General features: G+C 38.3%; 1 protein-coding gene across 1 annotated transcript; it reads right to left on the bottom strand.

Moving 5' to 3' along the window:
- Positions 1 to 3,514: 3,514 nt before the first annotated feature.
- On the bottom strand, positions 3,515 to 4,508 carry LOC311082095 (uncharacterized protein; the record flags this gene model as incomplete). Its single annotated transcript, XM_084112839.1, has 4 exons — positions 3,515 to 3,705; positions 3,811 to 3,959; positions 4,055 to 4,226; positions 4,379 to 4,508. 4 exons carry the CDS (start codon positions 4,506 to 4,508, stop codon positions 3,515 to 3,517), a joined length of 642 nt encoding a protein of 213 aa, XP_083968965.1.
- Between the last annotated feature and the right edge of the window lie 7,092 nt (positions 4,509 to 11,600).

The raw sequence follows: 11,600 nt of genomic DNA, 5'->3' as shown, positions 1-11,600 counted from the left end.
AATGTTATGTGACAATTGTTCTCCTGCTGTTATACTGACCTCTTTCCGTGGTTGAAAAACACTAATTGGTCGATATTATGTATACTTTCGGTAAGTTGTACTGCATCTTTAAATAAAAAAGTAACAGATGATCAGTTCATGTGCACTTGAACTGAGGCGCTCAGCGATCTGTCACGTCACATTTACAAGCGCCAAACGTATTTTTGTCTGAATTTCGTAATAAAATTGACGGAATCTAAGAGCTGGGAATTAGTTTAATATTAAAAGTACCTCTTTGCTCCGCAATTTTTCTGTGCGTGAGAAAATGGATGTGTGGCGTGAGAGCGTGTGAAAAGTGTCAATGCGTGAGAGTTGGCAGCCCTGTGCTTAAAAGAGGCTACATGCTTTTTTCTGAAATTTAAACTCGCGACTGACACCTGTGGCCAAAAAACGGAACTGCTCTTCCTTTCTGCTCGCTCTCGTACGTGCACACTTCACAAGTCATCCGCTGCAAAGAAGTCAACATTATGTTTACAGAGGTAAGAACAGTCAAAAATCATATATTGTTGGAGAAACTAAGTTTGTTTGCTGACTAGCGGTGGTGGCAGAGTGATCTGAAACGTTTAACATGAACGCGCTTGACGTCACATCCGCAGACAGCGCGCGAAAAATCCGACCCGACAGAAAATAGGAAAAATAGGATACAGGCTTATACTGTAGGTGCACCCACTAATAAAAAGGCTATTGTTACGTTTATTTTGGGGGGAAAAGTTGCATATAGCCTCTTTAAAGTGTTTAGATTTCCGAAAAAAAATGCCTGGATTGCAGCAGTGAAGCGAGAAGGCTGATACTAAGCAATATACAGCACACATTTGGATTCTGGTAAGTAAAAGACTTTTTTTTTTTTTTTCACTGGATTTTTTGTATTTCTTTAAGTTAACTCTTTAAATATTATTGTTAAGTGAAAAAAAGGTCAATATTTTATTTCAGTTTCATTTCTAAATGTTCTGTTGGCTGTAATTAAGTAGAATTTCACATTAGTTTTCTAGCTATCAAGTCACCTGACTAATGTAGTGAGTAACACATTAAAGAATGTATACTTGAATGTTGTATTATGTTACAGTTAAAGGGTCATGAAACCCTAAACCAAATTTTCTAAGATCTTAACAGAGGTGTGTGTGTTGAACACCATTGAAGACAATGTTAGCATCTGTTAGATTTAATAGTAGGGGGGAAATGGTTAAATTTGAGTTTTTTTCCCCTATTTTCATCTTCCGGGTTTAAAATCTTCATGACAGAGCACTTTTGATGACTCATCGGTGTCTCATAATTATTCATGACTGAGTTTTCTTATCCAATGAGAAGACACTTGCTCTTAATTATTTATGACACCACGTGGAACTTTCCAATAACAGACATGTCAAACTGTGATATCCTGTAGTAAATGAGAGAGGCAATGATGGGACGCGCGTTTGTTTTCGTGGTGCAAAAGTTCCAGTGCATCTTTCCCTGCGATGCTGCCAGGGCTGGACTCTCTGACTGCGGGCGGTTGGTTGGCCATCAGCCACGGACACATCTAAACTGTGTGTGTGTAGCAACCATTCAACTGGAGAATGGTGGACTTCGGCCTTGTACACAAATGCAGGTTTCGTCTTGCGAGTGAAGTGGAGGAAAGGTAGCCTCAGCCTCGTATTAGAACTATGGCGACTGACTGGGATGAGGAAGATGTGGCAAGAGCCAACATGTATGATGGCCCGCAGCCGTATAATTTCGAACCTGTCAGACGTGAGAGGGCAAATGAGGAATTGCCCAGAACTGATGGCCGTCAAAGCCAATTAAATGCATGGTCCGAGGAGAATGAGTGGAGAGTTGGTGAAGTGTCCTGGTGAGTTGCTATCATTTAGCAACGCAGCAATGAGCACTGGAGCTAGTCTACGAGCAGCAGTGCACAATAACAACACATTTTTTTTTTTTACTGTCATTGAATAACACTGAGTGAAAAATCAGCGTTTTCTTTATATCTAGTGGCAGTGATCATGACGTTAGTTCAGATAATTACCGGTAACCTTTGTCATAGTACTGGTAAACTTTGTCTTTGTCATCTAGAAATATAGGGCATCATGCTAGCTATATGGGCGTTTCTAAGCGTTTATCTCTTCCTCCGGTGAAAATGTTGTTGCAAACGTAGCCGCCGCGTGTCTGTCGCTGTGTTTGGCAGGTGCTTGTGCGGGCGGTGCCGTCCCATGGAAACTGCGTTGGAAAGCTTGTGCTGTAGGGAAGTGAGTGCGTTTTGGTCGCTGGTCGAGGAGCTCACCCCGCGACCAGATGTGACGTGCCTCACTCAGCATCCAGGATTTGAGGCATGCTGCCTGAATCCGTTTGTGCTGAAGATAGCATACACCCATTTCAGGCAGGATCATGGTCCCCTTCAAGCCAGCACGCACGAGTATGTTAATTGTTTACTTTTCACACGAAGTCTTATGAACCAACTTAAACAGTTATAAGTGACTAGAGATGTGTTGTATAGACAATAAACATGTTTCCAACATACTCATCCCTAGGCAATACCGGTACACTGCATACAGGCAGGCTATACGCTGGGCATATGGAGTTCTTGGCAGGCATATAAGGAAGCCTCTACCCTCCTGTCTGGTTTCAGCTGTCAGGCAACAATTTCATAGTGGTGACGAGACCTATCATGGCTTTCAATGGCCTCGTTTGGATGAAAATGAATAAAAACCATATTGGCATGTACAACATTAATAAAATTACGTATTTTTCAGTTCAAGATTTAAGTCATGCTTGTTCTGTTGTGATCGCTTAACCGCCCTTAAAATGTAACAATACACAGAACACGTGAATTCCAATAAAAACAGTTTATTAGTTTATCCCAAGTCATTACATAGTACATTACAGAAGAGAGAGACCGGTTGGAAGTCCTGATAAAATAAACAAATCTGAAAAGGGTTAGGCACAAAAAAATCAACATAAAATTACCCTGCAATAGTGTGGTCTTACCTGCGGGTCAGCTGATGATTTGCTCTCTCTCTCTCTCTCTCTCTCTCACACACACACACACACACACACACACACACATATACACATACACACACAAATACATGCATACATACATGCAGTGATATCAAAAGCACATAGAGCAGACACATAGTGACCCAAGACAAAAGCGCACACCAGGTACAATGATTGGTAAATTATGTTGTTAATCTAAATTAGATAAAAGAAATTTCATGCAAACAAAAGAAAAAGAAAACCACAGCACACAGACAGAGCCCAAAACATGCAGCATGCAGAACCCCTTGTAACATCACATGGAGCACACAGAGTAGGCACAACAGCGGCAAGGTCCCACCACCAGAACCAAAGCAATAAATAGCACACAAAGACAAAACAAAATATGCAGCATGCAGAAAACCACCACCAAATGAACAGACAGGAAGGAATAAAACTACTGCAACTAAAACAAATACTTACAACTAAATGATTGGACCTGTCTGGGAAAAAAAAAATACAAATGTTAATTAGGTTTGTTGTAGCGTGACTGCTGGGCTAGATAGAGGCTGACGGCCTCCTCCTTAGGAATTTGTTCGAATGATTTGGCGATGGGGGCGGGTGCACAGGCTGACAGATTGGCGCTAACCTCTTGAAGAGCCTTTGGCGATTGTGTGTAGCTCTCCTGAAGGGCCTCGATTAATGATGTTGCATAACCTGCAGACATAATAATAATAAAATACTGTTTAAAGATTGCTTCAGTGAGATCAGATGTCTCATTTGCCATGTCAAAATTTGATACAACTGCATGACACGGCTTACCATATGAGGCCTTCTCTTTGATGGGACGCACTACATAGGCACCTTTTCTAAAACGTGGGTATCGCACGCAAAACTTCTCTGTTCCATCGCTTCTTCGTGCTGTCTCTCTGTTTGCATTGAAGTTATAATGTAGTGCCGCTAAGAGAAGCCTACAGAATAACAAATTTGAAAACACCTTTGAAACAAAAATCTTGTGTATATATGATAAAATACTGCATTATGTATTCCATTGCATAGCACTGACCTGCTATACATGCCCAGGTATGAAAATCCAGTGTGCTTGGGCGCGAAGTGTAGGATGAGGGAGTGGAAGGCTTCAAGGGAGTAAGTCTGGTGCTGTGGAGACAGCTGTCTCACATCCTTCAGTAAGGACGTCTTTGTGATGATGCTCTCCAGTTTTATTGCTCCCATTGAGCCTGCAAAGACCAAGATATGTAGGCAGACAGACACACAGACAGACAGATAGAGAGATAGACAGACAGATTTTTGTTTTCAATGGAAACACACATGAGATTATCTTGCATAAGAATTATAGAGCATGCATAATACTACATACTGTGTACTGTACCTGGTTCCAGCCACTCTTTATCACGTTGATCCCCCTCCAGAGGGGGATGAGCGCAACTGGAAAAGGCAGGGGTGTCATGGTCGTGGACGTCCTGGATATGATTGACCAAGCTTCTCCATTTGGCCTCCATCACAGCTGGGTTGCCATCTGGGGTTGAGGCTGCAGTCCAGTAAAGATGGTTTACTATAGCTGGCCTCCACAACTGCAGCTGGTCACACTGCCTGTCTTTTGAGGCTGTATCCAAGGCCTTCCCCAGACCTGGTTAAGACAAATGGTATTAATTGAAATGCAATAACAAAAACTGCTTCAAGGTTCCAACAATGGATATATACTTTTCCCAACCTGCCACACATCAAAATAATGCTGTGTTCCCTCAGGGCACAGCTCTTCTCTCACCCATTTGGCAACCTAAAGAGTAGAAAGCAAACTTTGTGGATGCTTGCACTGTCTGGCCATCAGTGCATCAGCAAAAGTACAAAACATCCAACCTCAGTGCAATTCATAAATCTACATTCTACATCTATATTGTATTTACCTGGCGATGTCTGTCTGTGACAAGGGTTGACAAATGCAGGTCCTGCCTCCTCAGCAAGCTGATGCTGCGCTTGAGCCCCTCAAGCTCACACCAAGAGCTGTTGGGGACCTCTGAGCTCTGCAACATGACATAACAGTGTAAGTGTAGAATGTTTGTGGTGGTGAAGGAGGTGTGAAGGAACCAGAGGGTTGCTGGTCCAAGCATTAAAATACACTGTACAGGATTCTAGGGCTGTAATCTCCCAGTCGATTAGTCGATTATTTGGTCGATATGTTCTTGCTCGACCAAAATTACGATTGGTCGATTTTTTTGAATGATAGTGTCTGTCAGTTATTATAATACATATGACAAAAACAATTGTCTAAATTATGTTGCATATTCCTCAAAAGTTCTTGTGATGATATCACTAGTTGACAACATAGTACTATTTTCGGAAATCATAGGCTATGATATTGCGCGCAGGTGCACATGATGCAACGCTGTAGAGCCGACAGACTCGTGTCAGACTCATTTCAGTGCAAAATAATAAGGTCAAAAACGATTTAATATACTGCAAACAGCCTACTAGTTTTTTATGTTTATTTATAATTAATTTAGGCGGACAACAAGGCTACTTATGTGCACAGTGCGCAGCTAATTAATTTAATGTTTTTTTTTAGTCCATTTTTAGTCTAAAATTTCAGGACTTTAGTCGACCAAGATTTTCTTTGGTTGATTACAGCCCTACAGGATTCAAGGTTAGGAAAGACATGATAAAGCCTTATGCATGGTTGTACTAGTGGAAAAGTGATATATAAGCTGCAGTCCACTCCACAGACTTAATTTAGTTGTTGTATAACATCAGGCTTACCTGAACAAGTTGCACATCCACCACCTTGTTCACTCTCTCCTCTATTAACGAGTATGAGCCGTACTTTGCACAGTGCCCTGGAGAATCTGACCTGGGGATAATTACAAATTTGAATTATGTCTCAAGTTTTTATTAACCAGTGTCTGTAAAGACTATCCACCTGCAATATAGAATCCAGGTTGTATGTAAAATTAAGTAATGACATAGAATAAACAATTCTGCTTTACCTGCAGTCACCAGCAACAACTAGGCCTCCATCCATTGCCCTGAGGTCACTCAGATTCTTGGCCTGATCGTTCTGCCAGGCCTGAATGATGATAGGGATCGTGTAATGGCGCTGATGACGAAAGTAGGTGCTCACGCTGATGCACTGAAGGCCAAACAGGGTCATCATTCGCAATGTCTGGGAGGCCAAACATCCAGTAAAATGAATGGCCCCACTTAAAAGGAGGTTGCAGGCTGGCATATTCCTGTGTAGGATCGGCTGGTTTTGCCAGAAACGCTGGTAACCACATGATGCACAGACCTAGATGTAAAAAAAAATCAACAGTACATTAGGATTCAATATAGAGTAAGTACTGTACATTACTGGTCAAACGTTTCTTGTTTTCAGTGGAAACACACATGAGATTACCCAGCATAGGAAATATAGCAAGCAGAACATGATGACATTGTCAGAGTAAGAAATAATGATTTTAATCTAAATTTGTGATAACAAAACCCTACCTGCTCTATTTTAATGAATGTCCCTCCCTGCTGCACGATTCTACTCTCACACTTCTCACAACAGGCCGGGCAGATGGCAAACAGGGCCATGAGTTCCGCTTTGCAAACAATGAATTTATCAATGCCACTAAATGGAGAAAAAAAAAGGAGGAGGAGGAGGAGGAGGAGGAGGAGGGGGTGTCATTCAAACTACCAGATACACAAAAATAAAAATTCAAAGTTGGTCTATGTTGGTTTTAAATTATCTCACTTTTGTTGGGGGTGACAAGTTTGAAATGGCTCCTCCTCATCCTCGTCAGACATCAGGTCTTCTGGCACCCATGATGGATCACTGATGATGTCAGAGGGATCCTCTTCTTCATCAGTTTGTTCAGGACTAGTGAGGGGGGTGGAAGTTTGCATCCTTAAAGTTGTTTGAGTCCCCACACTGACCATCTTGGGCTTTAGGTTCACCTGTACAGCTGTGGCAAAGGCTGTAAACATACTGTCATACACATATGACAATCATGGCAAATCTAAGAGGTTATGTTTTGGTGTAGGCTATGTTTTAATTTCATCAACGTGTATGGAAATGTCCTGCATGCATATAATTTGGCAATGTATGTTTTAGACAGCATATCAACCATCTTGCGCAAAGAAATCCAAAATGGTCAGCAACACGATCACGGTTAAATACCCTTACGAAAAAAAAGTATACTTCAAGTTCATTTTATGAAGTATACTTGAGTAATGTTCAAGTATATTTTTAAGTATACTTTATGTAGTAAGTATACTAATGTCAATATGTACTAGTAGTAAACTTGTAAGTGTACTATTTTAATATCGCTTGGGACTAAATTGGCCCATTGAAGTATATAAAAGTATATGTTTAAGTGTACTATAAGTGTAACAGTAGTAAACTTTAAGTGCACAACTAGTTCATAATTATGTTTCTCATTTGTACTGCAAGTGAACTTATGAATATACTAGTAGTTTACTATTTTAATACTTGTAGCAACTTTGAAGTATACTCTCAGTAAACTACTAGTTTAGTAGTTTTATACTACAAGTTTTCTTTTAATGTACTCTGAGTAAACTACTAGTTTAGTAGTTTTATACTACAAGTTTTCTTTAAGTGCACTTAACATCATGCTTATAGTTTACCATTTATATATTATTTTTACTCTTTTAGTGTACTCTCAGTAAACTACTAGTTTAGTAGTTTTATACTACAAGTTTACTGAGAGTACACTAAAAGAGTAAAAATAATATATAAATGGTAAACTATAAGCATGATATAAAACTACTAAACTAGTAGTTTACTGAGAGTACATTAAAAGAAAACTTGTAGTATAAAACTACTAAACTAGTAGTTTTCTTTAAGTGAACTTAACATCATACTTATAGTTTACCATTTATATATTATTTTTACTCTTTTAGTGTACTCTCAGTAAACTACTAGTTTAGTAGTTTTATTCTACAAGTTTTCTTTAAGTGAACTTAACATTATACTTATAGTTTACTATTTATATACAATTTTTGCAGTTGCAGTAGGCCTACAGTATACTACTATGTTCAAATGTTATTTTTTATACTTGAAAAATACCTTTAACTCTACTTTAATTTTAAAAACATTTTATTAGCTTCATGCATCCTTTTTTATCAACACTCGAATGTCAGTAAGTTTCATAAAGAAAGGCAACATTTTGTTAAAATGTTGAGAAAATAGTTGAGAAAATCACATTTTTGTCAAAGACTACGCCTTGATCAGATCCAGAACGATGATCAAAACACAGGTGGAGTAGATCGAGTCCAACACCCCCAAAGCTTCACCGTTGTTTTCTCTTCATGGGTTAGGCCTACGCTTCATTTCATTTGGAAACATTTAGCAGTTTTGATTTACAAGCTGTTTAATGTTTGATGATCACATTATTTTACATTTGAGTGAGGATTCTTCTATCACATGGTTCAGCTTCTTCTTCTCCTGTGTTTTGATCCAGACATTCTGTACTAGAACTGTCATAGCACCCCCTACCGTATACCAGTGAAAACATGGATAGCTGGAAAATTCAGTCAATGGTGGGGAAAAGTTTAATTAAAGTAAATATGTACACTACCAGTGAACTAGCCTACACAAAAATTCAGATACGCAGAATTAGAAACATATCTGTTTTATATCAACATTTTAATCAATATTTTCAAACAAAGTTTCATAAGACTGTATATGAAAAACAATGTAAAAAAAGTATATTTAATAGGCTACTCGATCAAAAGAGTTAACACAACTACAAGCCAAGTATACTTTGAATAATTAAAATTTTAAGTATATCTCGATCAAAAGATTGAGTACAAGTATAGGCCAAATATACTTGGACTTTTCTCTCAGTATAAGTCAAGTACACTTAAGTGTAATTAAGTATATTTTTGAGAAGTATATAAAATGTAGACTGAAAGTATGCTTTCTTCTTTTTAGTTAAAAAGAAGTATACTAATAGAACACTTGAATAAACTTATTTTCCATGCTTATTTTATTTACTCTATAAGCTATTCCACCCGAAAGTTCGTTACTATATAAAGCTGAACATGTTAGTTTATAAGACGTTATGTAATATTATGTTTTTAAAAAAGTATTTAATAAGCTACTCAATCAAAATAGTAAACACAAGTACAAGCCAAGAATACTTAGAATACTTAATTATACTTTTAAGTATATCTCGATCAACAAGTATAGGCCAAATATACTTAGACGTTTCTGTCAGTATAAGTCAAGTATACTTAAGTGCAATTTGAAGTATATTTCTGAGAAGTACATAAAGTATATTTCTGAGAAGTATATAAAAAGTAGACTGAAAGTATACTTTCTTATTTTTAGTTTAAAAGAAGTATACTAATAGAACACTTGAATAAACTTCTTTTTCGTAAGGGTACATATGAAAGAAAACCGTAATAGTCAATTTCCATCCACTTTAAATCAAGCAGCTAAATCAAACACACACACACACACTGTTGTGAAAGTCGCTTGATTATCACCAGTGATCTAAACACTAACTTTAGTCAAGGCGCTATCTAGCTAAATATGACAAGCTTCTGGACATTGCACTTTTATTTTGGTTTTCATATTCATGAACCACGAAATGTGCTTTTCTGATGTCAGACTGATCATGACTGTAGTGGAGGGGAAACACTGTATGTAGTATACACAGGGCTAGCTAACGTAAACATTCGCTTGAGGCTTACCGTAGCCAGCTCTCGCTTGCGGCGGGCGGCACCGATGTTAGTGCTTCTTGGTCTTGGGGCAGGGCAGACAGAGAGGAACGGTGGTCGGAATAAGCTGTACCTGGCTCAGCCTCTTCAGCCCAAGAGAAACCATCCTGATATCCCCTGGGTCGTAATCCTCCTCCCTGAAATGCGCGCTGCAGATCTTTGAGTTTGTGGTGACGGAGGTCATTGAAAAATTTGCCCGCCTAACACAGACAAATTGTACCCACTGTCTGAGGGTTGCCTTGTCCTTCATAGGGAAGCCATGGACCCTGTGTCCTGTTTTGGTGGAGTTTTTACATCCAGCACAAACACAGTAGTTCACCATTGTCAATGGTAAATTGAACTAGCCTATATATTTCTATCTATTTATCTATCTAGCCGGTAGCTAGCTATCTATGCTAACGTTATGCTATCTATCTGCCTATCTCTCTCTATACTAGCTTATCTATCGATCTATCTGTCTGTCTGTCTGTCTGTCTATATATATTATCTATCTATATCTATGTATTTATCTATTTATCTATAATCTGCGCTATCTGAATGCTATCTGAATACTCTCGCCTACTACTCGTTTCTCTAATCGCTCTCAAGGCGGGCTTTGGTAAATTCTCTCCCCAACGTGACGTAATGCAATGCATTGTGGGGGAAAGGAGAATCGTTGCAAACCGCTGTAAGATAGTACCTACTTTTTCCTATTATATTGCGTTTTGTGATACCCAACAACATAAAATACAATGGTTAACAGTTTAAATGTTTATTACCAACAAGTAAACTGCACAAATTCGATGAAAAAAAAACCCCTGCAACATGGCCTTTAATTTGTGCAAATTTCTATGTCACTGTCCATCTTTATTATGTGGGTTCAGGGGGCGCGTTCAGATCTATGTACGGAACTTTTTTTTTTTAAGCGGAAAATGTATTATTTTCAAATATCTGTATTTACAGTGTGTATATAAACAAATATGTATTTTATAATGAACTAATTATACATATGCATGTACATTTATATGTTTAAATAGATTTATGATTACTTTAGGCTAATATATGTAGCAGTGCATTCAGTTACTTTTGAAAGGACAAAAATAAGGTGTTAGTGTATTTCATTAGACTTTAACTTTGTCAGCTATAAAAAAAAAAATCTAGCATTTCCTCACGTATTACCACTGATTTTTAGTGACAGTCGATATGAATGGGCCACTGGCGATGACAGCCATACCACACCCACTCCCCTTCCTTCTTGTCACAGCAACCACGCCCATTTAAGTTGCATCTTTCAAAAAGATTGTGAGCTAGACTTGAGCTGAAAGAGGGGGGTTTCATGACCCTTTAAATGCAGTAGTTTAGAAAAGGTAACAGTAAACATTTTTCATCACTTTTTAAGCTTGGCTAATGTTAATTCCAGCATATGATGTATTACACAATAATAGCTTTATTTTTAAAGTCTCCTGTAGTCAATGATTTTATCCCTTAAAACTCATCTTTGATCACCAAAATGACATATTTAAGTGTTTTTTTTTCCTTGAAAAAATTTTTTTTCATGCCTTAAAATATCTTGAATGTAACTCGACACCCTTGTCTCATTTAGTATAAGCGGTTCTATGAATATGCAAATGAGCCCCACCTCCACTCACTCACAGCAGCTCAGAGATCCACCCCTTGACGATCACACGTTGATCTGATTGGTTAAACGTGATTTCAAAGCGTGTTTTGGAGACTGTCTTTGGTTCACTGAAGTTTAAGGAGAAAATACTCAGCAATGGTGTCAACTTATGAATTTGCACATGGTTTGTCTTAATGCATATTAAAAACACCACATAAACAACATAAAAAACAGGATTTTCACCACAGGGGGACTTTAAATATTGTGCATT

This window comes from Abramis brama (assembly GCF_963993115.1).
Source record: "Abramis brama genome assembly, chromosome: 4".
NCBI lineage: Eukaryota > Metazoa > Chordata > Actinopteri > Cypriniformes > Leuciscidae > Abramis > Abramis brama.
The sequence above is the reverse complement of the archived record's forward strand: the minus strand, read 5'-3'. Positions and strand labels throughout refer to the sequence as shown.